This window comes from Nyctibius grandis, chromosome 2 (assembly GCF_013368605.1).
Source record: "Nyctibius grandis isolate bNycGra1 chromosome 2, bNycGra1.pri, whole genome shotgun sequence".
Classification (NCBI taxonomy): domain Eukaryota; kingdom Metazoa; phylum Chordata; class Aves; order Nyctibiiformes; family Nyctibiidae; genus Nyctibius; species Nyctibius grandis.
The window spans coordinates 6281592-6307904 of record NC_090659.1 but is presented as its reverse complement, the minus strand read 5'-3'; the positions used below and the strand labels follow the sequence as shown (position 1 = coordinate 6307904).

The following is a 26313-nucleotide window of genomic DNA, read 5'->3' as shown; positions in this document are numbered from 1 at the left end:
TTCTTTCCCTTCAAATGCATATGTGAAAACTAGGAACCCACCAAATGTTCAAGGAGACAGCTAAGTTCTGCCAAGGTAGACACCTCTGTCAGAGCAGCAGGTATGAAATGGAATTTCACGGGTTTTTTTGCACAAGTGTTGAGATATAGTAGAGTTCACGGCTTCTCACGTCTAGATCTACAGAGAAAAGCAGATAGTGAGAACTGATGTGACTTAAAAATTACACTGGAGCAGCTGCCATGACACACATGCGAACTGAAGGGCACATGAGAAGCAGGTGCTAAATGGTCTGCACAGAGGGTGACCTTTCATATAGTTAAGATGCCTACAAAAAGACATGCAGGGAGTTGTAGGGAATGCAGGATAGGCAAGAAAGGTGGAAAACTGCTTATGCCCAATCCCAACGTTCAGTAGCAGGAATTCTAATGCCAATTTGTGTATTTCTTTATTTGTAAAGCAGTATGACCTCACAATCCCATTGAATTAGTACAGACTCATTGGGCTGAGCACCGCACAAATAAAAAGCAAACAGCAAACAGATGAAAATTAGAGAGTTTTGCCCCAGAACTGTCCATTTTCTCTTCACAATAGGAATTAGCAAACATCTACCATCACACCATAGGGCTGAACAGTTATCTGAGTTGATACAGTAAATGAACAACTCTAACACAGACACGTCTTGTAGGACTGAATATCACCTGTCCCAATAGACTCATGGGCCTAAATCAAGGAGATTATTTTGAAAATCCAGCACTTCATGTAAAGGACTTCAATGATTAAGTAAAGCACTATTTCTCAGATTCTCTCATTTACAATCAATGACCCACTGAAGCTGTCTTGGTTTTGTTCAAACTGGCCCCTAAGCATGCAAGTAATTAAGCACGCAGTACCCCTCACCTACCTGGCTATAAAAGAGAGATCCTGAAAATAAAATCAAAATAGTGAACTGCTGTTCCAGAACATGGGTCAGAGCAAGACATTTAACTTCATACTTTATAGGGTAAAACAGTTGAACTGTCAAAAACTACCTCAGAGGAAGAGACATTTTAGAATTGATGTCATGTAGCAACTTCCCTTACCGTATTCCTAAATGTATAAAACAATTCCATTTCAAATGGAAACAAAATTATTAATGCTTTAAAACAATAAAGTTCATATTTCTTCCCCACAGTTAATTATTCAAAGATATTATCATGATAACTTGGGGGGAGCGGGGGGAAGAAGATACCATTGCATTTAGCATATGAATGAAATCGGAAAGGAAGTCCTATTGAAGGACTAACTCTCCTTAATGCCCTTATTCTCCCTTCATTATGCCACCGATGTCCCATGACAACAACATTAATTTGACATGGATGAGTTATGACCCACTGTTTCTTGCACAACTCTCAAGAAGCCTAAGGCAGGGTTTTCTGCTTTGGGTATTGGGGCCAGAAAGACCATGCATAAAACCACTGCAGTAGAAGGAGCAATTAAGCTACAGGTTGTTTTGCTGTAAGCAGTTAACCAGCTGTGCCTAATAAATTATTTGATTATACAACATCCTATAGTTTTGACATCGATTGTAACCATGCATAAAACTAACATTCGGTGATTTTGTATATTTGCTTGTGTGATTATAACATCAATTCCTCCTGGCACTCATTAGTGCATCCTGGCAGTCCAGCACTATTGGGTTTTCCACACAAACGGTCAGCAAGCTCACAGCACCTCAAAACCATGGACTAATAAAATACAACACTCCTGAGAAGGAAGTGGGAAACAATTGTGATTCCTATTTGCTGATGAGAAACAGATCTGTGCAAGGCCACTCACACACAGAGCAGAAATGAAGAAAAGCGTGAAACTCAGGCATGTATATATCATACGTGTGTATACATGCAATGGACATACACACATGTAAGTACACATACACACACCAAAAACAATTCAGTAGAGATATCCAAGAAATTCCTAAACTAGAAAGCTGGTATATACACACACACACATATACATATATATATACACACACTTTTATAGGTAGAACATCATGCACTCTGTTTCTGGCACCTGCACTACTTTGCTCAGCAGCTCTCCATCACCTCCACGTATAACACTTCATGCCTGGGAGCTGTATCTATGGACATCACATTTCCCAGCCCCACACTGACTGTATCACCCTGCCTTCTCACAAAAGAAAGGGGAACTTGCTCTGATAAGAAAGCCAGATTATGAGGTCTTGCACAAACTTGAATTTAAAAACCACTGTGAGACAGACTTCACAACCACTGCAAGTCCCCCTTGCCCATGTCCATCTCCTAAAAAATGCTGGCACATGAGTCCTGTTCACAGAGGAGAGCCATCTTCTCATGTGACCACAACAAACCACAGCCGGCTGCAACAGTTCTCTAGTTAAAAGCTTCAGTCCTCCAGTGAGGACCCAGCAACCATTAAGATGACTCAGATGACCATCACACATCACATGTAATGAAACAGTGCAGTGAGCACTTCCCCAAAAAAATCCAGACGGCAATTCATAAACTATTAAATGCAAGATTATGAATAACAAATAGATGAATGTAAATTCAGCTCTCCATGGATAACACATGGACAAAAATGCAAATTTTTCAGGCTAAATTATTCACAATGAATGAGTCAATCAGCCCTATTCCCTCACAGACCACTATTTCCAGAAGCTATTTATAAGAAGCGAGACAAAATTGGCGTGCTTGTATCATCTATTTCTGTACAACAGGAAAGTGCACGGTAACCCTCTTTCTATTCCCTTTATTAAGGCATTCTGTGAACATGAATGACAACAACTAACACAAGAACCAGCTGTAATTGATACCGAAGCGAGAGCTAAATTGCCAGTTGGTGGATTTGGCTAATGTTACAAATTTCACAGAATCACAGAATCAACCAGGTTGGAAGAGACCTCTGGGATCATCGAGTCCAACCATTGCCCTGACACCACCATGTCAACTAGACCATGGCACTAAGTGCCATGTCCAGTCTTTTCTTAAACACGTCCAGAGATGGTGACTCCACCACCTCCCTGGGCAGCCCATTCCAATGGCAATAACCCTTTCTGAAAAGAAATTCTTCCTAATGTCCAACCTGAACCTCCCCTGGCGAAGCTTGAGGCTGTGTCCTCTTGTCCTATTGCTAGTTGCCCGGGAGAAGAGGCTGACTCCCACTTCACTACAACCTCCCTTCAGGTAGTTGTAGACTGCAATAAGGTTACCTCTGAGCCTCCTCTTCTCCAGGCTAAACAACCCCAGCTCCCTCAGCCGTTCCTCATAGGTCAGACCCTCCAGACCCTTCACCAGCTTGGTCTCCCTCCTCTGGACTCGCTCCAACATTTCAGTAGTTCTGATCAGGCACTTAAAAAACAAGATCTTTTGTTATTAAGTGATGTAGTCAGCAGAACTCTGAATGAAACAACCTGTTTCAGAATTCTGCCACCATCATGTAAAATACCCTGTTGTACAGGGGCTATTCCTAACACCATAATATCTATAATTCCCAGGAGCAGTTACAATCAGAAAATGCTACTGCAAAAAAAAAAAAAAAAGGTGGATCACACAGAGCTGCTCTTCCCTGACTTCCCAGCCAGCTGTATTTCCCACAACCTCCTGCTTGGAAGGAACTTGCCTCTCCCAGGCATCAGAGAGAAAGAAGCAGTGGAGTTTCTTGCCACTCTGCTACACAGAGCACAATTTCATCCTACTGTGGTTCTCTGCGCATTACACGAAACAGCAAAAAACAGAAGCAGTCACCAAGTCTTTGTTCTCAGCAGAACAGCCGTATCTCTGATTCATTTGCAAAACTGGAGCAAGTCCTGATAAAAGGACTTTTCCTGTTGAGAGAAGGATCATGCACTTGCATACAGGCAAGCAGTTCAGAAGAACTTTGCTGAACTGGGACATCAAAACCACCTGTGGTTCATGCTCTCCATCTAACATTGGGCCAAGGTCTGTAATTATCATGCACACATTTCGGCAACTATAGCCGTATTAGAATCAAGGAGTAAGTTAACTTAGTGACACTATTTTACAAGCAAAGAGCTGCTAAGTTAGTCACTTGATACAAGTTGAGAAAAAAAAAAGAGCCACCATAGAGACACATTTTTTCAGATACAATTTAAAGGTTAAGCCAGACAAGTCCCCTGAACAGGGATCTAATCAGATCCAAAGGGTCAGCTCAGGAGACTTGATGTTGTATGAGCAAAGGAGAGACTGCTCAACATTGCTTCCATCAGCGACAGCTGAGGCTCACAGAAGGCTACAGACGCTTGCATGTGGATCCTGGCTACCTCATCTACCAATGAAACAACCCAATAAACTTATAAAGGGATTATGCATATGAATTCTCACTGAAGTTAATGTGGCCAAATGTCTTTCCTGGCTTTGTCGAATTGAATCCTCACTTATATTGGCTGAGCTCCCCCTCTGCCCCCCCCATCCCTGAAAACGGCACATGTTTTACCCTAGCTGTATAAAGTGACGATGGCATTAAATGGTTAAGAAAGAAATTGTTAAGCATGATGTCAAAACAGAGTTTGAACTAATCTAGAACAAATGGAATGCCTTTTTAAACAGTGAAAACAACATTGGTCTCATTTTTCCAATACTGATTCACACACAGACAACAAAGAGAACATAGATTCAACCAAAATCAAATGAGATTCAATATTGCTTCCAGAGCTGGTGCTGAAAACAAAGCATGCACAAGGGTCTACTATGCTGCACTCTTGCAAGGCATAAACAGGGTCTGCAATAAACTGCTTGATGCTGTCTTGCTGGTCATAAAGCTATGAAAAAAAGGGATATGCCATTTTTTATAACACTTCAGGGCCCAATGCAATATAAAATATATCTGGTTTTCTGGCAGTATATGCTTTGGGAGCAGATTCTAGTGACTTTTAGTTTTATATACACTTTTGCCATACAGGAATGGAACATATTTTTTGTTGGATTGGACCATTAGGTAGCTACAGCTATTCTCAAAGGACCGAGTAAGTGACAAGCATTCTGAACCCCAGTGAAAATATAAATCATTAACAAAAAGATCAAGATGAGAAATCCTTGATTTGCCATTTCCAGTGTTAAGAGATATTTTTGTATTCCCTTTACACTTAAAAGAAACGTTAACTTTTCTAAAAATATTAAAATTATTTTGTCTTCATGTGGATGCAAGAATACCATCACAACTCCACTAAATAAACGTTTTCTTCTTCTCACAGCTATCAAAAGACTGAATAATGTTTTAAAGTATTGCAAAATCACCATAAGTAAAAAAATGTCTTGCTTCCTTAAGGGATGAAGAATATAATGCACTTTATTTAGAATAAAATTAAAGTACTTCCACTTTGTCAAACTTCTAAAAAATATCCCCTCCATAAATATAATTACAAAATTGCTAAAAAAAATAGAACTGAGTATATTAAGGATGCACCCTTTAATTTTCATTAGGCCCTGTCCTTGGTTTCCTTTGTCTTTATTCTGTTTCCAGTCTCATTCAGTAGTACAAAACCTCAGCTATCCCACTTATTCTGATAACTTATAGCTCTACTTCTCTACTCTAAACTTCTATTTGAATTGAAACGTCAGTCTTTTTGCCCACCATTAGCTTACAGATATTCATCTCCATAGGGCAGTGTTTCCAGTCTTTCACCCACCCAGTGCTTCCAACCTTCTCCCTTTCCTCATCAATACAATTACCACTACCTTCACCTCCATTATTGAGGGTGGTCAGATGAGCATCGTATCCCCAGATGTTCATCGTTTTAGCTGTATAAAAACTTTACCGCCTCCCCTTGCAGAGCAGCTCTGCTGGACCAGCCTTTCCTATTGAATTACAAAGCTGGAGCTTTAGACCAGATACTCATTACTGCGGTGCAAGAAGAATGCAATATCTTTCTTCATGTCCCTGGTGAATCCAACCTGGCTCCTTCAAAATGTTTTGCCAAAGGCCATCTTCTTAGTTCATTACTTCGATCGCATTGCCATTTTCATTGCCTCCTTCCAAGAGTTTCATTCAGATATTCACCACAAACTGTGTCTCTATCCAAGGCCTTCCCTGGTCTATCCCAACCTCCATACCACCTCACATTCACAGTCCACACTGACTCCTTCCGTCAGTTCTCATTAACTCTAGCTTTTAGCAACCAGTTATTAATTTTGCTTCTAACAACCATCTTTTGTCTTCTCTTCTTCATCACTGCTGGAAGGACTTCTTCACAAACTGACACAAAGGTCTTTTTTCAAATGCTTAACATCTTTTTACCTTGACACTTATGCACAGACAGTATTTCAGGAAACTTCTAGTTTCTTTGCACTGTCCAGTTTGTTGATGTCCACATATTATTTCTTATTACATTGGGACAATATATACCCTGAGGGATGGAGTGGTTTTGTTTCACCTTTATAGCATTCCCAGCCCAAAGCAGTCATGTTCCTAGATAATAATGTAACACAAATAATGAACAATAATAACCTTAAACTGAATTTCCTAGGTTTGTAATGCATTATTTTAGAACAACTACTTGTAGAGTGTTTTACTTGAAAAAAATATACACGTTCTCAAAACTGGACCTATTTAACACAGGTCTTGATGTGTTAAATCCTGACGTGTAGTGAATTCCAGCTAAGTGCAATACAACAACTTTACCATTAATGCAGCATTTTGTCTGGGCAATATACACTGAATTTTATCAAAGATACACATAGGAAGTACAAACAATAAGAACATTACCAAACAGGTCATCTTTTTAGGATCAACAGATTTGGGTTAAAGGCAAATTATTTGAAAACAAGTTACTGAGGCAATATTCAATCAAAATGACTACTATCAGCCATAAACATACAGGACCCTCTAACTACCCAGGGTAATAAGTCTTGTATATTATTGCTGGGAATTCCTTCAAAGCCCAAATCATTTTTAGTTTGCAAAGCTCTCTAATTTATTTTCCGTGGTTGGGAGGAATCTGCTGCTAAACTAAAAATACAGTTTTACCCCCCATTATCTCTGCACATAAAGAGTCACAGAGCTTGGGGCTAGAATTAACATGAGATAGGCTATTACGACTGTAAGAACATTTAGCAGTCCCTGTTGACTTTGCGGTTTGTAATAATAAATATCCTCCCCATAATCTCTTGCTCTTTTTTCTGAACCTGATGCCTTGAGGAGTTCTTGAAGCTTGTGATAAAATGCTAACAGTATTTACCTATTTTGTTGCTAGCCTGGATTTCCCTTTCTCCTTGGGCAAAGTCATTTAAAGATACGATATTTGCAAGCGAATGCTTTTAAAAATATAACCCTTGATTTCATGAATGCCCTCCAGAAATATGATGTCCTACTGTACTCTGTTACTGAAGCAAAACTAAATCTGCTTGTACAAAGTAATGGCACCATTTTATAATGAAGTGTTTGCTGTTTCACCAAGGAAGAACCTTGCAATCAGATGTGAAGGCTATAAAAGATGTAGTCTGCAACTCGAAAGTATCTTATTATCACCAATCAAGGTAATAATTAAAATTAGATTTCCATAAGGAGGGGTTAGGCATTTAGAGAGTTTTACAAAGTACTGAACTTCATGCACATACTAAATGATGCAAAGTACTTATGCTTTATTAAGAACATGCTGAAAGTGACTGAAACTAAGGTGCAATCTTGCATACATAAGTATCCTACTTTGATATGCTGTTACCATGCAACAGAAAAAACTTACTTGTCTAGTTACTCACATATATTAAGGATGGTTGGATTTTTTTTGTTTTGGTTTGGGTTTTTTTTTCACAGAATTGTTCACAAATACATCCAGGAGTAAAAAAATAAGACGAAGACAACATCCTTTAAATGCTCAGAGTTCCAGTTCACTAAAAGCTCTTCAGCAAACTCTACAATAACATTTCACATTTAAGATACTACAGTTTTTCTTTAACTCACTCTTGCCATTTTTTAGTTACCCAGAAGTCTGTCAAGTGAATTCAGTGGATTATCAAGCAAAACATGCACGTCACAAAGCCCTTCTCACATAAAAAGACAATTTCAGTCCCCACAGATGTCACACACCCCTCACAAGAACAAATTAAATCAAGCCATGCTTCCACACCTAAATGTGTACTTCCCTCTGTCCTGTATGCCTTGTATGCTGTAAGGCATAGATGAGAAACAGTCTATTGGCAGTTGATCCTTTTGTAGACAGAGAAAGCAAAGTTAAGTTTTAGTAAGACCAACAATACACTCCCTCTGCTTCACATACATGCTCAATTCAACTTAAATTGTGAGAAGATGAGAAGACATTCACTCATATTTCAGATTCACCACATTCCTCAGTATTTTCTTTAATTAATGAAATATATTCTTTTTTTTTTTTGAAAATGAAAAGGTTTAGAATTATAAACTATTCCCAAATAGCTAATCCACTGATCGTTCTGTAGCTCACTGACTTGATTCCCATTGCAATCTCATTTATTTTGGCATTATTCTTACCTGACAGCAATTCACTACTGCCATTATTTGTAGACAGTTAATAGTTTCCCGTTATGAAAACTATCTCACAATTTTACTTTCAGTGTTTCTAACGGTTATTTCATACCTGTGTATTTACTAGATGTGACTCCCTGTTTCCTCCTATAAATGAGATATTTTTCAGTTCTCATGAGCTTTCCACAGAAGTGGCTGGAAAGTTGCCTAATCTGCAAGGTGAGGGCGAGATGGGCTGTATAAAACACTTTTATAATTGTACTCATAAAAAAAAAAAGTGATTTCATTTTGAGCAAACCAGAGAAAATTAATTTCAGAATCACAGTACTGGAGGGAACTTCCAGCATCTTACAGCTGCACCATTTCCACTGCTCTTCTCCATCCTCTTTATCCTCACCTCCAGGGCCTTTTTCATTTATTCCTATTGTTTCTAACTCTTTATTCTTCTTCACGAATTTCCACACACACCTTTTGCAATGGCCACCAATCCTTCCCTGCCCCTTTCTGCTTCACCTCCTCCCCAGCATCTCACATTCTGTGCCCATGGAGTGCGCACTCCAATTTCCAATAAATTTATTTTTTAGAAATAAATTTTTAAATTTATTTCTAATAAATGCAGTTAGAGATAACATCATGACATACACACGGGCTTTGGCAGAAGCATATGTTTAAACAGAGCCATAATATTCAGTCTGTGCCACAGCAGATTCTTACTCAGGAAAGAAATTCAGGTATGGAGCTGAACTGCAGCCTGAGCTTCCCCAGGGTCTGCACCTCTCTGCCTGTTTTTTCCTTTCTGTTCCCCTCCTAACTGAGCCACCTTCGTACGACAAGGTGTAAGGTCACATAGCCTGTATGGCACGATCTCACAAACTCTTACACATGTAAGTGCCACGGCATTTGATTTCAGTGGAGCCCCTCCAGGATAAAGTAAATCCTGCAAGGACTTGCTAATGCTTTGGAACACAGCCAGTTTCTGAGGCCCCAAAGACACTTCTCATAACCTTATTTCACATGTTAAGCGCTGTGCATTTCATATAACAAGACATTTATAGTGGTCTTTGATCACCTATCTCATTCAGGCTCCTGTAATTTTCAGCTTACCCACTTCATTCTTTACTACACATGGCCTCAATTAATTTCCTTATATCTGCAGATGAGAAATTAGACAGGCCCAGAATAGATCAAACAGAGTACTGAATTTGGGTCATTACCCACAAAGCATCCCAAGACAGTTTGCCTTAGCTTGTCAGCTAAAGTTCACTTGCAATCTTTCCCTCACCCTAGAAAGGAAAACTGAACTTTCATTAGACCCGCTGATACAGCCAGTAAGCCTGAAAAGGTTTAAAGCGTAACCTTGAGTTTCTTCAAGACTCACATGCCTGAAAGCTCACCTCTCCTTTTTCTCCTGCGAGCGCATCAGAGAAGTATTTTTCCAAATCAGCCACTCCTCTACTATTCTAAAGAACAGTACCTGAAAGAGATCATTTGCAATGGTCTCTTCATAGCAGCCGTTTCATCTGAGCACCTGAACATGCTTAGCTTTAAGCAGACCAAACCTAGTCACCTGGTTTAAATTAACAATATGCTTAAATACTCCAATGGACCAATGCTGGAGTAGCTTATGTATGTATTTAAAAACAACCACCACCTCCTTCTAAGCATAACTCTGGAACACAGACCAGCTTTTCTGCTTTTCTTATCCAAATTAATTTTTTATTCTCTGATTTGAAGGTGCTCAATGTCAGATTAATACAGGATATCATATCATCCTTCTGAAGCACTTTTTGTGTCCTGCTTTACTTAATATCCAACAAACACAAAATACACAGTCTCTGCTTTTGTTTGCTACCGATACGTGCATACAGTCACCAAAAAAAGGTTATTTACTACATCTGGTTGATGTTTTAAGTTTGTCTATAGCATAAAGGACTAAGATATTATTTTTACATTTTGATTTGCAAATAGTTCCTGAAACAGGACATTGAAAATCTAAAAGAAACACTGAAGTTTAAGCATTATTCTTTTAAAAGATAAATTCAAGGGCTTCTCTTACCTTATCACTACTACCAAAATGATTCAAATCAAGTATACGATAGCACCCCAGCATTCAGGCTTACAGCCCAAAAAGGTAAGTCTTAGCAAGCAATAGCTCAGACATGTTTTATTTATCGCAGTCATGAAGCCTATTACAGACATCTTTGTTTACCTCAACACAAGTAAACATCCATGAAGAAATATTGTGGAAAAATGTTCTTCTGGCCTCATAGCTAATTAGCACAATTTAAGAGTGCCCCATAGTTAAGTCGCCGGGCCTCCTCTCCCAAGGGAAGTGGGGAACTGAATCTCAACTACAAGTGCTCTCTTCCCCTTCATCTGTGCGTTTTTAAAGCCGGGATTTCAGTTTTGCTTACTAAGTCATCTCTGACTGATCTGACCTAACAAACAGACACTATAGACATACAGGAATAAACTTGTAAAGGGTATTTTATTTAACTTATAGTGAATCGCTAAACTTCCATAGTATCTACGTCATCACACATGATCTGGATTTCAGTCTAGCACAATCGGTGAAAAATAACTAAAAGGCCACGTGAAAAACAATGGCAACTTGCTACTTGCAGTAAAATCAGTATTTTCAGCAAATCAAGAAATACTGACGCCAAATACACAGTTTGTACCTTCCTATGTCCACATACATCTTTACACTGCTATTATAATATTCTAATAGATTGTTTCTCCATGCAAGGTTATAAAAGTGTGGTTTATTAGGGTACTGTCACCATAAACTTAACAGTTCTTCCTCAGGTTAAATTTATATCTAGCTATCAAAATGCATTACTACATTCCAATCACTTGTTTCTCCTTGCAAATTAACATAAACCCCCGAACACGTTAAAGTAAGTAAATGTATACCTATGTAGCATCCAAACCAATAGCTCTGTATTTTCTACTATAGCTCCTTTTTCATCTTCTAAGGTCACGATGCGTACCGAGGTGATTGTCAAGGATGAAACCACAGCTACGTTACAAACTACATTACTAAAAATTAAGGATTGTAATTAGACACCGAAAAACCACGAGAATTATTGTTTCCTCTTCCCACACTGCATATACTGTGCACCGCGGCAGTTGCGATCCCCACACAAAGGCTTATCTGAGGAGATGAACGCGTTACCCGTGCCCTGGGCACGGCAGCGGCTCAGGACGGGGGCTGGGAGCCGGGACGCCCCTTCCAAAACCCCCCGGGGTCCGTCCAAAGGCTGCCGGGGCCCCCTGCTCAAGCCGCACCTCGTTCAGCGGTGCAGAAGCGAGCCCCACGCGTGTCTCGGTTTACGACCCCAGCCCAGATCGCCCCCCCAGCCGCCCACACATCGAGTTGCCCGGGGAGAGGCGGCGCGGGAGCTGCGCCCGCAGAGCACGACATTGCTGAACGCAGTTAGTTTTTAACAACTAAATATACACGAAGAAAACCTAAACCATTCGGCGGGGCACGGAGCGGGAGGCCATGACGGCCCAGCCCGGCCCGGCCCGGCCCGGCCGCACACCGCCGCTGGGCGGGCTGCCCCGCCCTCCCCTGAGCCGGGTCGCAGCCTCGTCTTCCCCGCCCGGGCCGGTCCCGTCGAGCCTCTCCCGCGGCTCGGGGTGACCCTGGAGGGAGGTGCTGCAGCTGCCCCGTCCCTCCCCAGGCAGTGACTCCCCCGGGGCGGGGGGAGAAGTGCCCCCGTAGTCCCCTCCGCTTCGGCGGCCCCGGAGGTGAGTGCGGCCGCCTCCTCGCACGGCCAACGGCCGCCCCAAGCCGCCGCCGCTGCGGGGCAGGCGGGGGAAGCGCAGCGGCCCGTCCCGTTCCAGCCCTGTCCCGCCCCTCGCCGGCGGGGAGGCGGAGCCGGGCGGGGCTCCGCGGCCCGGCCGCTTCCTGGTCACCTGAGGAGGAGGCAAGAGGCCGCGGCGGCGGTCGGGGCTCCGGGTCTGGGTGCCGCCATGGCCTCCCTCTTCAAGAAGAAGACTGTGGACGGTGAGTGGGGCGCGGCGGAGCCCTCCCCCGGGCGCCGGCGGCCCCGCGCCCCTCTCGCAGCCCGGGGACGGCTGCCCCCAGCCTTTGTACGGTCCCGAGCGGGGAGCTGGCCCCGGCCTCGGCCCGGGGGGGAGCGGGAGCCCGGGGGTGGTGGCAGTGCCTGCAGGGCGGCCTCGGGCCCTGTGTCCCGGCGGAGCGGGAACTTGTAGGGAGAGGAGGAGGCCACAACCCGCCTGGGGCGACTCACCGGCGGCGCTCGGGCTAGGAGGGGCGGCGGGGAGAGTCCCAGAGCCGGGCCGGCCCCCTGGGACAGCGAGGCGGGGGGTTCCCGGGGCCTCGGGCCCTGTGAGGCAGCCGGGCCGGGGCGAGGTGTGGGTGGGAGCCGGGCCCTGGTGATCCCGGTCTGTGGGTGAGGGAGGAGGAGGAACGTCTGTCGTTGGCAGCCAGGGAACAAAACAGGCCCGCGAAGAGTTGCTGGAGCCGAGAGTGACCAGGGAGGCGAGCGGGGCTGGTCTGCGGGAGCCAGCGCTCTGCGGCGGGGAGGAGGCGGCCGAGCGTGGCCGCAGGCTCCGGGAGCCGCTGCCGGGTTGCGCAGAGAGCGGCTGGAGCCGCTGCCGAGCTGCTGCCCTTGGCTTTGTACGCGGGTCTTAAGTTGGTCTTGATGTTTCTGTAGTCAGTCTGCTGACAGAACGCTTAAACTTAGCACAGAAATAGCGTTCTCCAAAGTGAAGCCAAAAAAGATCGCTCACCTGACAGCAGTCCCGTGGGCGATGGTCGGCTCTCCAAGTCGGTGTGCCCCACGCGTGGCTGTGGGGCAGAGCCTGGCAGGAGCCCCAGAGCTGGCTGGCTGGCACGTTGGGTGCCCTGTGTCAGATCAGGTGGGTCCTCGTTCAGAAGCGGCACACCAAAAATGACGCTGTACGTCAACCAATTGACAGTCACCGAGGGAGAATACGTGTGTTTCCCACTTGTCTCTTCCCATTTTTGGGAGGGGAGGAAGGGGGAGATGGCACTAAGCTTCCATGACCACGACAAATTGTAGGAGCCAGGTCAAGCCCTGATGGGTGTCTCTTGTCCAGCCTGTTCTAAGGAATGGAGGTGCTTCCTCCTTACCCTGGTGTGTGAGGCGGCAGCGTGACACACGGGAGTGGCTATTGGCAAAAGGCTGTCTCGGGAATACCCCGTCTTCTTCTGTCTGCAGGAGTAAAGCTAGGAATTTGCATCAGTTATCACAGAGAAACAAGAACCAAGTTCTCATCTTGGCCTTCGCTTGCAAAAACAAGTGAAAGGGCCTGTAACAGCAGATAGTTGGTTTTGGTTTATTGCTGTCCTTCGTTTGAGCCACTATGTGAGATCAGAAACGACAGAAATAAGCATCATGCTCACCAGTATTGTCTCCTGACTTAAGTACAGTTCTTGTTTCTTATCTTCTTGAAGTTCCTACTTCTCAAGCTTTCCATGCTACGGGCTTCATTTTTAATAGTTATTGTAGTTAGGAAAGACAATCTTGTATGTAGCTATTAAGCTTTTTCTTTCATTTTCGCAAGTGCAGCTGTGCAAGTAATATACATTTGTCTACCTTCAAAATTACTTGCCTGTAGCATTGTTTTCAGAATAATTTTCACTGCTGCTTTGCTGGTGTGAAGAACGCAGCGTTACGTTCCATGTCGTCTTTCAGCTCTTCATTATTGTCCATTGAAAAGTCTGCATTTCCTGAAGATGCTTTTTGTGTAGTTCTCAGAGCAGTAGTAGCACAGATCTCCTTTTCACAGAGTCTGTTTGGAGTATGTATTTATTTGGCCAAAACCAGTTAGTAACTCTGCCTCTTTGTATTGATTTTCACGTGCTTCAAACCTTGTAGTACAATAGCCGTGCCCTGCCGTGATGTTACTTCTGTGGATTAGAAGGAAGAGCTCTGAACAAAGTTAATGTGGCAGTCTGCTCCTCTTAAACTCCCACCCCAAGTTTATCTAATGTCGTGTAGACACATACATTAAAAATAGATTAATCTCTTCCTGAAAGTGCTAACTTCTTTCCTCTATAAAGGTCAGAGGATGCTGAGTCAGAGACAGACCTCTCTACCTTTGCTCAGGTGAATCACACCTAAGCACATGCTGTAAATTCTAACAAAAGTTAATTGCAACTAGCATGATTGGTGCCTATATTGTAAATAATACTTGCTTTAATAAGTGAATGTTACCCGTAAATAATTTTTAAATAGTACAGTGGACAAAACTCCTAAGAAGGATGATGTGTTTCACCTGACAGCGTTTGAGCTTCTGCTGGCTACGTCAGTTGTCAGGAAACTTAAATTTGCTATAAAGGCCTCTGCTTTCGTATCTTAATATTGTTAAGCATCTGCTAATTTAAAAAGTTCAAACGCTGTTGCTTTATAGTCTGACTTGAAGTTGGGCTGCACAGATGTGGTACGTTTTGTGGAGGAGAGTAGTCTCCGTCGATCTGGAATAAGGATCGAAGAAGAGCAGGACCCAGAGCTTGCGTCTAGGAGTATCTTCACTGTTTTAATGGATTTCGGGAACTCCTCAACTGCTCTGAGATCTCATATATAAGGTTTATTCAGCTGATCTACCTGTTGCAGTTAGGCCTGACTGGTTGAGAAGCAGTGGGCTCACCGTGAATATGTTATGGCTGAGTACGTTTATGTAGTATTGAAAACTTTTCCCAGCTATAAATATTTTCTTTCCAGATATAATAAAGGAGCAAAATCGAGAGTTAAGAGGTACACAGAGGGCTATAACCAGAGATAGAGCAGCACTCGAAAAACAGGAAAAACAACTGGTAAGTAGAGCAGCGAACTTTATTTTACTCTTTAAAAACACACACCTCCAATATAACAGAAGACTTGCAAAGGGCTAAAGATACAGCTCAATGTGTAATAATTGAAGGCTAAAAAAGTTGTCTTCCCCTTTTTGAGTTTTCAGTTATTAAAATTGTGTTGGAAAAAATTTACTGTCTAAAAGTGATTCTCAGTCTTCAACATAGAACAGCCTGAAACAATGTGTTTAGATTAAACAACCAGATCTGTTTTTCCCTTCCCTTCTTAGCATTATCTGTCCTTCAGAAGGTTTTTTCTAACAGGCTTGTAAATCGTTGGTCTTGTAGTGGAAAAACTAAAAGAAGTGTCAATGCTGTCATGTGTTACCATGACGCTCCAGTGGGAGAGAGTACTTGAAAAACCATAAGGTATCGTGAATACCCTATAGGGTTGTTATTTTCATTAATATAGAACTTCCCTAAAACTAGCTAATAATAGTAAAACATCTGCCTAAATTAAGATTTATGTGAAACTTAGTGTGTGTGAGCTATCAAGTATTCAGTGAATGGCTGCTGCACCTGTGTGGCAGTATAATTGGATAAATGGATGTGACAGATGGTGGGGTTTGATGCATGAAGACATGCTCAGACTGTGGGAAAAGCTATGCAGATCCAGCCACTGTTTCAGGAGCTACTGAGGTGTCGTTTCGTGGCAGCAGGTAGCATGAATACCAAGAGCTGGGAATAATAAACTAAAAGAGGTCAGAGAAATTGTTTCTGGAAGCCTTGAACATGTAAGATGTAATAGGTTACTCATCGATAAGGCATTTTTCAGTATGAAATATTTGGACTGTGGAAATAACCTTGATTTTCATGAACAATAAGGTTGAAGTTTTGATTACTTACTACAGTAAATTGTTTCAGAAATGTTGGACTTCCGAGAAGAAGAAGAAAGGAGAAGTGAAATATGTCTTTGAAAAAGTTAAAATTTGCTGTTAGGATGAGAGAATCAATGGACAATAAATATTAATTTTCAGGGTCAGATCAGGCAAAAAAGGACTAAGGGCTTGTCAGTCAATCTCAAACATTTTGTTATGTTCTTTCTTCAGAAAGACTTTTTTTTTTCCTTAACTATGAGGTACTACTCTGAGAAAACCTAGTTATATTAATTCTATGTATAAAAATACCTTAACGTATGCAGAGATTTCTGTTTCAGTTCAGTAACCTCATATGACTATATGAATTTTGATTATTCTTTTCCAGAAGAACATAACTGACTTGAATAAGCTTGCCCCAGACCTCTCAAAAGCAAATAATGTATTGCAGCTCTTTGCCCAAATTCTTCTTAATTAAGAATAAAATCGTCTATGTGTAGAGTTTGATTTCTGCAGCTGGATTATCTGCAGTGATTTAGCAGTGGTTGGTGTAGGTTTGTATTTTGCTTTGAAAATCAGGTTATTAATGCTACTTAGGTATTTCATCTCAGTGAGAAAATCCCTATTTTCAAACATTTGCTGTTAAATCTAGGGTGCAAACTAGTGTTTGCTAGTGTGCAAACTAATCCTTGCTATCCTTCACAATAACTTGAGGTATGAAAAAAGGAGAGAATATTCTGGGCACGCTATAGAAATTAGTTTTTGTGATCTCTGTGAGGTACTTACAAAGGGGACAGCTTCACATATATTTCAGGCCTCTAATATTTGAACAGTCTCATGCTCCTTATTTGCTGATCTGTACCTTCTTGGATTAAAAATAGTATGTATGACACAGCCTTTGAGAAATTATGGATTTACAGAGATCTTGTGCCAGTGCCATCTCCATAGTAAACTTAACCATGATCTTTCCTAATAGTAAAGCTAATGTAGTGGGTCAGTTTACACTTGCCTTTAAACATGCTTGTTTTGCATATCTTGGTGACCAGTATGTACCATTTCAGAGCAACGTATCTTCTTATAAGTGCAGTTCTCTGGATGACCAGTGCACATAAAGTGAAGCAACTGTATTCCTGGAGCAGGTGTATTCTCCTGAAGAATCACAGGAGAAAGCTGGTCTTTAAAAGCTGCTTTTACTTAATGGTAAAAATCAAAATGTACAATTGGACATACACAAAGAACTGAGATACTATGGCAAGCTCTCCTTAAAAAGGCTGGAAAGGAAAAAACAGTTGGAAAGTTTGTATTACCAAGTCATAAATCAGAAGGCACAGTTTGGAAAATCCCAGCTGACAAGATTATTTGTGCCAATCATTTTCCTGGTACCTCTGGGCTAAATAGCTTGCTCTTTCTCCTTGAATTGATGATAGATTGGGTTTTGGGTTGGTTTTTTTTGGTAAGCCAGAAGTGTCTGTCTTAAGGTTTAAGCACATATTGTTGTAGACAAATTATACTGCTTTTATTATGTGCTCTGTTAAGTCTGGCTAAATTATGTGGGCAAACAGCCTGTAATTATTGCTCATGTAACTTTATCTACTTCTTCCCCAAAAAGGTGATGAGATTCTCTCAAGGCTGAAAAAGTGTTAAAAAGAACCTATGAACTCCCCGTTTCTTCCATGGACGATGTCCATGAATGCAAGAAATCAAAGATGATTAGAGTTGTGGCACTAATAGTTGGCTGGCCATAATAATTTCTTCACTTTTTGGGGTTTTTTTTTTGAACTGTTACTCCCTATCCAGATGTGGAATTGGATGTGCACATATAAGTGCATGTGGCATGATGCAGAAGTTGAAGCCTTTTGGGGAACTGTATGCTACCATACTATAATTCAGTTTTGTTGTGTTTTTTTCTTCTGGTCATATCATAACAACATTGCATTTATTCTATTAAATAGGCTTGGTAGAAAACAAGGAAGACTTTAGGTAATTTTAAATGTCTTTTAAAAAAATCAAGAGGATAGTTAACTTTTAGAATTTAATTATTAGCGTTAAGGCTTAATTATAGTCTTTGTTTGAATGAAAATTCTGTAGAATTAATCTTATACCTTTTTTAACAGGAACTGGAAATAAAGAAAATGGCTAAGACTGGTAACAAAGAAGCCTGTAAAGTGCTAGCAAAACAGCTCGTACAACTGCGGAAGCAGAAGAATCGAACATATGCCGTTAGCTCTAAAGTCACTTCTATGTCAACTCAAACAAAGGTCATGAACTCCCAGATGAAGATGGCAGGAGCTATGTCAACTACAGCAAAAGTAAGGCCTTACAAGACATTCTTTTGCATTAAAATGCAGCATATGGTTGGAAAAGTTGTGTTATTTTGTATAAGATAATAGAAGGGAAAAAACTTGCTGCTGTAATACCCCAAATGGTGTTGAGGATACAGCAGGGAAATTTGATTTGTATTATGGAATTTTTGTCTAGTCAATCCAGCCAGTGAGCATCTAACTAAGCATATTTTCTTGGACTAGACATCTGTCAAATATTTGCATGATAAAAATAAGCTCTAATACCAGTGGAAGAAACTATTTTAGCACATCAAAAAAACACAAACCATGCTGCTACAGTGTCTTGCCTGTGTATCTTGTCACAGGCAGTTTTTATTGGGAAAAAGTAGGGCAGGCTTCGTCTAGAAATCAAGGCAGTGTGTCACAGCAGCTTTATGGCTTGTGCAAAAAGTAGGTTATTGCTTCGGATCTTAAATTCCTAAGGAAATCTCATCTGGAATTCGCTGTCATTCTCACTCTGTGCTCTAAGGAAACAGTATTGCATTAAGTTTTCTCACAAATCTCATCTCATAAAAGAGTCTGAAAAATCTCAGTTATCTGAGTTAGTTGTGTTCCCCTGTTTCCCTGAATTGATAAATAGGGAGTTTGTTTCTGGCAAGCAGGATTGTTCAGCTTGAGCTGTAGGAAACAGAATTAGCATCACTGTAGAGAAGTTGTGCTTTTATCACAGTCCAAGTTAAATCCAGTTACGTGCCAGTTAAACACCGTAATGCAGCACAACTTAGTGCAGAAGGTAATTACTGCTAAGGCTTTGCTGTCAGGTATCTTTTAGAAGCAGTATGGTGGCAGATACCAGCCATTCAGTGATATAAAGTTGTGCCTCTGTAGCAAACTTCCCATCCTCCATGACTAACCCACAAAGGGGGGCTTATCTGGCTGATCAAGTCAAACAGCTTTGACTGTATCAGTATTCCTGCAACAGTGTTGCATGTGAACAAGTTGATCTTGCTTTTTAATTATTACATGGTTGGCTTGTTTTCATCTATGAGACATCTTGGATTAAATTTCTCAAAACCAATGTGTCACTAGACTGATTATGAAGGTTAAGTCAGTAGAAAAAACCAAAAATATTAAAAAATAAATTAACCAGCATCCAGAAAAGTGATGTTTTTTGAAACACAGCAGGTACTTCTATAGAATCATAGAATTGTTTAGATTGGAAAAGACCTTTATGATCGAGTCCAACTGTAAACCTAATACTGCCAAGGCCACCACTAAACCATGTCCCTAAGCACCACATCTACACGTCTTTTAAATACCTCCAGGGATGGTGACTCCACCACTTCCCTGGGCAGCCTGTGCCAATGCTTGATAACCCTTTTGGTCAAGAAATTTTTCCTAATATCCAGTGTAAACCTCCCCTGGCACAACTTGAGGCCATTTCTTCTTGTCCTGTTGCTTGTTACTTGGGAGAAGAGACCAACACCCACCTCGCTACAACCTCCTTTCAGGTAGTTGTAGAGAGCGATAAGGTCTCCCCTCAGCCTCCTTTTCTCCAGACTAAACAACTCGAGTTCCCTCAGCTGCTCCTCATAAGACTTGTGCTCTAGACCCTTCACCAGCTTCGTTGCCCTTCTTTGGACTCGCTCCAGCACCTCAGTGTCTTTCTTGTAGTGAGGGGCCCAAAACTCAACACAGTATTTGAGATGCGGCCTCACCAGTGCCCAAGTACAGGGGGACGACCACTTCCCTAGTCCTGCTGGCCACACTATTTCTGGACTAGTTTGTGTAACTATTGGAGAGGAAGGTGTTAAATTCTTTTGATCACCTTTAAAGTGAGTATTTTGCATTATCAACACTGGAAGCTTAAAGAGAAGTATTCGGTTGTTCATTTTGAAGCTTATAAACTATTCTTAATCTCATACAGCCATCAGTGAATATATGGAACCAGCTGCCTCGACGAGCAAGACAAATACATGAATGCGAAGCTTTCAAAGTATTTTCTATATACTTTTTAGCATGTATGGTGCTAATTATAGACATAGTAAAGTCCAGTTACCTGTTTCTTTTAATCATGCATCTGACCCTTATTTTCTGAAGATATATAAACTATATCAGTTTAGTGCAAATATTTTTGATGTCTATCTATAACTCTTGTAAAACAATCCTAAAGAACCAACACCGTCTAAGCCCAGAAGAACTTTTTGAATTCAAATAATGTGACTATGAACACAGCCTTTGAAATTCAAGTAACGTTAGAAGCATAATACATTATTACTTTAAACAAACTCAGACATGAAGGCAGAAGAGCTTCTGCGAAGCCGGTAGCGGCTGTAGTAGCTTGATAGCATCCCTTTTAATTAACCAACTCTTTTATCTTCTCAAAGATAGTCAGACTATGTTTGAATTACTCATGACTATATTTAGGTTTTGACGTCCCATGAGAGATACACTAGCTTGCTTCTTAGGAAAGAAGAAAGTATTAAATACTGGTGGCTGCAAAGGCAGTGCTGCATACTTGTAAAACAGGTGACGTTTATTACACTGTCACAGAAAGATCTCTACCCATTACAAAGATTCACCCTAAGCTAATATGTACTTCCTGAGCACTTCGATATTTACTTTTCAGAAAAAAAGTAATTTTTCCATTAAATTATAACATAAAGAAACAATTACAATTTAATGCCTGTCCTCTAGTGGTGATTCAGATAAATGTTCCTTACTGAATAAAAAAACCTGCAGCCATTTACCTATTCAAAGTGCATAGCATGCAAGTTAGGAAATAATTGTCCCGTTCTTTTCATTTAGATCAGGCAGATTTTTCCTAATATGAGGCCAGGAGAAGGGTCGTGGTGCAAGAAAGACACGTACATTTAAAAGCATCTCTATTAGGGTAGTACATAGCAATATTTCTTACTAGGTGCAGACTGTACTATTGATCTGTTGTGTGTGTACAGTTCTCATGGGGTGTAAAGAGACAAGGAAAGTGAAATTTGGACTGCAGGTTTTTTTATTAGAAAAGTCTTATTCCTTCTTAACATGTATATTGGTATTTACTAATGTCTCATTGTATGATTAAGGGTTTTTTCAATGTTAATAGACAATGCAAGCAGTTAATAAGAAAATGGATCCACAGAAGACACTACAAACTATGCAGAATTTCCAGAAGGAAAACATGAAGATGGAAATGACTGAAGAAATGAGTAAGTTCTGCGCTGCAGGGAACAGCTAGCTGCAGCCCACAGTGCTCTTGGAAGGGCAGAACCAGTCTAGAAGTACTGATGCTTGAGGTTTTATTTCTACAGTTAGTGAAATCGACAGCAAAACTGAAAAGCAAACAAAACAATGCATGTCTGAGCAGGGAGGCTGAGCCTTAGGCTTTGTAGTAGCTCTAGATACTAAATTTAGAACCCATTCCTTCCCCTCTTCATGCAAAACACCCATCATACCTCTAGAAAGAACATACCAGAAGGGAAGGGAGTTTGAGACCAGTTCAAAACCTTGTTGGCGTAACTGGTAGGGGAACTTGAAAAATTGCCCTTTCTGTAGCTGATAGTTCTGCATGTGCTTTTTCTTCTGGGACTGGACACATAATTTAGATATTATTAATAATCTCAGCTTTACGTACATGGTAGTGTAGGGTGGTTTTGTCTCCTTTTTTATTTATTCTAAGCCACAAACTACTTCTTGGGGGGTGGCAAGTTTCTTGTTCCCGATTGCATCTGTCCACTGTCAACTAAATAATACCAAACTTCTTGGTGTTGCTAGAACAGTCTCCTTCCTATCCTAATCCCAGCCCACTGTGTGGGCTGTAGTAAGTAGCATGGACTCAAACCAATATTGTTGAGCAAGACGTGAACACCTCAGCTGCGCAGAACAGTATTAATGCTATTCAGAAATTAGCTGAGTAGTTCATTTCACAACTTACTTGGAGGAGGAAGAGGAAAGGGATTTTTATGGAAATGTAGATTATGTTTTTAAGAAATGTTAAAATCCAGTAGGGGGGGAAGATAGAGCAACTGAACTATTTTGGTGAAACTAAACATTTTCATAAAAGCAGTCATGCCTTACCCCCTTTTGTTGCTCTAGCTGTGCTCACAGGCTTTGCAAGGCAGAGGTAAGAAAGCCTCTCCAATATACAGGTGCTTTCTGTTGGTATCTTACACAGTGGTATTACTACTACATTCTGAGAGGGTAGAAAGATGGTGCACTAGGTTGTTATAGTAACCTTTTTGCTTAATGCAGTGTGGATTACTTTTTTCTTTCTTTTAAGTTAATGATACTCTGGATGATATTTTTGATGCTTCTGATGAAGAGGAAGAAAGCCAAGATATTGTTAACCAAGTGCTTGATGAGATAGGAATTGAAATCTCTGGAAAGGTATGGCTATTTTTACTCAGTTTAAGTGCTTCTTCCCCTTCATTCCCTTTTTTAAAATAGTTTATTCTAGCAGCCTTTATTTTACAGTCTTAGTCTAGAAGTCAGCTTGTCATAACATGTATTATTTTGACTGAAGAAAACTTCTGTCTTCTTCTAGATGGCCAAAGCTCCATCAGCTGCCAGAGGCTTACCTTCTGCATCAACATCAAAAGCTGCTACCATATCAGATGAAGAGATTGAACGACAGCTCAAAGCTTTGGGAGTTGATTAGTTTGATGGCAATAACAGTCTCTCTTCTAATTATTCAGCTGCAGACACATGTGGAAAGTGCAAATACTCTTTCAATGCAACTGATGTCTAGGAAAACTCTGAAGCTTCAGAAATGGTGACTTGAAGTACTGGGGGAAGGAGAAGGGGAGAATATTTTGAATAAATTTAGAGGGAGAAGTACACTTGGTATGTCCATTCCACAGTGCCTTTTTGAGCACTGGACCAACCAGGGATGTAGTTCTAATGATAAATTCATTTATAGCTGATCTGAACCTGTCCTCTGAATTCAAAGTTTTCTTCTATCTCAGTTCCTGATCTGTTTTTAGAATTGGCTATTCTGTGGCTGCTGGTGATGCCTCCTAGGACAGCACTTGTATAATGTATATCATTTTTATAAAACTATCACTATAGAAAAATTCTTAGTCTGTCATCTTAGCACAAATAAAACTTCACCTTTGCTCTTAGTCGGAAACTGTTTTCTTTTGATGAGAAATAGCCTTGGAAGTGTAGCAAATTTAGGCAGAAAGAAAAAGCATTTTATATATTTCTTTTTCAAGTTCCTGTAGTAACTTTGAGTTGATTAGATAATAGCTGGTTATTCTTTTGACTGAAAGGGAAGGATACAGTCCTTGTGCAGTTAATTTTACTGGAAGAGGATTTAAATTTGTTAGTGAACTTCGTTGCATGAAAGGCACTGATTGAACTCTATTGTACTGTAACATAGCTGGTTTCAACAGAATTGCTGTGCCTTTATGTATATAAATCTTGTACCTTTGTGATTTTTTTTTTTCAGAATGAGCCTTTGAAAGGTGAGTAAACTTGTAATTAAGGTGGTTTCACAAAATGCTATGGCGAAACCTCTGTGTACGCTTGATGGGACTCAGTGCTGAAGATCAGAAATGCACTTGTTCAGAAATGCAACTTAGGTGCTTGCAAAAAGGACATTTGCCTGAAACATTTGTATATATTTTACAATATTTCTTAATGGAAGATAACTGTGCATAATTGTGTTGTTTACTAAGATGCAATTGATCACATTGATAAGTTAAATCTAAATTTTAGTTTTGAGAACAATTTTGGATTATACCTGATAACTACTTGTCTAAACACTATAAAAGTGTTCTGGTTCTGTGAAGGTTTTTCTATGGTCTTTGAACTGCATCAGCATGATTCTAGCTTTAAGTGGAATGCATTGGGCTAACGAAGTAAGAACTGTTAATATTTTAAATAGATGACAAAGTCTGAGAATGCAGTTCCCAGTTATGACTTCCCAGATGGTGTGAAGTTCCTCAGCTCTTACTCTGGTGGAGATTATTTGCCCCTCCGTTGCGCTGATTTAGTGGGCCTGTTCACTGAACAGAAACAACAAAATTGTTTCAGCTTGAAAAAGAGAAAAGCAAAATACCTCCCAAGAGTGAAACCAGGATAACAAACTTCACAAAGAGACTTTGCTGCTAGAGAAAGCGTAGCAGGAAGCCATAACCTCTATGAATCTACTGTTGTCACACCATCTGCTTTTTAGGATTGAAGTCAGCAGAGAAAGAAAAAACAGGTGAGCCTTCATGTGATTTTTGGTATAGGAATGCAGGTGTTCTTTCTCTTTGAAGGAAGTAATGGACAAAATATGAATCTGTGAGGTAGTGGGTAGGAATGTGTAAGTTTATATATTGCATATATCTGATATGAGGTGAATTTTCTTTTTTTTTTACAGGTTATTTTGTAAAAATCTAATAAAAAGCTTTCTATTCCACAATGACTTTGTCCTCTGTAGAGTTAGTCTTACACATCTGTCTCTTAGCGGGCTATCTTTGGACTCCTGTTGGCTCTGATAAATTTTCCTTTGACCTGAGCTATAAAGCAGCATGATAGTTGTTGTAGTTACTTGTGGACCTTTGACATAAACTCAGCATTCAGTAAAGACTTGGTCAGGTTTGCATTCCCTTCTGTCTGTAACTGAGTGCCCAAGTACTGCTCTTAGGCAATGAAGGAGAAACCATAATGTGAAATTAGTTAGGTATAAAATGTTACTGACTGATTGTATTTTGGTTGAACACCAAGGTTTATGTCCTTTCTGAATGCAGTGTGCATTTTATCCTTTTAATGACTCTCAAAACTGGGCATAATTCAGTTATGAGTTCTTTATCTATGGGGTCTTTGACAAACAGTAATAAAGGCATTGCTTTTTGGTGTCCAGTAAGACAGCTGAACTAGGGCTACTGTCAATATATATCTGGTGTTTTTGTTGACAGTTATCTTTTAAGTTCTGCAGCTCTAACCTGTATAAAAATATTTTACTAGCAGAATGGGAAGTGGTGTAGGTTTGCAGGCTTGCTTTTATTTATTTCAGTTATAGTTAGTATGTTGTAGCTATCTATAACAGAATTGCATCCTCTACTTAGGAAAGAATTCCATTTAAATCACTCTTAGCAAACTAAAAACCCACTTCATCCGTAAACTCCTTTATCCCTGCTGACACCTTAATAGCAACTGAATCTGAAAGTCCTCCATCCAAGAACAACAATGTAGTTGTGCATGCACCTAAGAATGGCTCTGCTGGGGCAGACCGAGGTCTGTCTCACCCAGAAGCCTACTCCACAAATGCCCATAGCAATGCCCAGGAAATACGAGAACAAGATAAACGTAGATAGTGCTTCCTCCCCTAATACTCTTCCAGTCTCTAACTGTTTTCAATTTACAGCACATCCAGAGTGATATGTAAGTTCCTCTTTATACAACAGCTTTAAGTGGCTTTCTCAACATTTTTCAGTAGAGGAGTTCTGCAGATTTTTTTCTTTGCTACATTAAGAAACCACCACTTCTGTTTTTTCTTAAGCTTCTTTCCAGCTTCACCTGTTTACTCCTAGTTCTTCCATGAGGCAAGATGGTGAACAGCCTGCCTCCATCCAGCCTTTCAATACAGCTCATAATTCGGTAGACCTCTATAGCACTCAATGCACACACATTAAATCTGGAAGAGAGACAGTAGCTTCAACAGTTACTCACCTTTGATCATCGGCTTTGCCTGTGTAGAGGACTTGTCTAGGTCTGTGGTATCCTTCAGATGAGGGGGACAGAATGCTAGAGTACTTCAGAGACAGCTGAACCACAGATTTATACATTGTCATGACATCCTGTTTTGTCCTCTGTTCTAGTTTTAACACCCTGCCTAAAGTTACCGTGGGAAAAGTAAGAGCAAGGAAAAAAAAAACCTCACAAACATCTCAAAAATAGTACAGCCCATGCT

General features: G+C 40.8%; 1 protein-coding gene across 1 annotated transcript; it reads left to right on the top strand.

The window, feature by feature from the left end:
• Nucleotides 1–12371: 12371 nt before the first annotated feature.
• Nucleotides 12372–24822, top strand: CHMP2B (charged multivesicular body protein 2B). The gene is made up of 6 exons (XM_068425031.1): nt 12372–12487; nt 15195–15286; nt 18252–18446; nt 21520–21622; nt 22693–22799; nt 22957–24822. Exons 1-6 carry the CDS (start codon nt 12454–12456, stop codon nt 23068–23070), a joined length of 645 nt encoding a protein of 214 aa, XP_068281132.1. The 5' UTR covers nt 12372–12453; the 3' UTR covers nt 23071–24822.
• The last annotated feature ends 1491 nt before the right edge of the window (nt 24823–26313 follow it).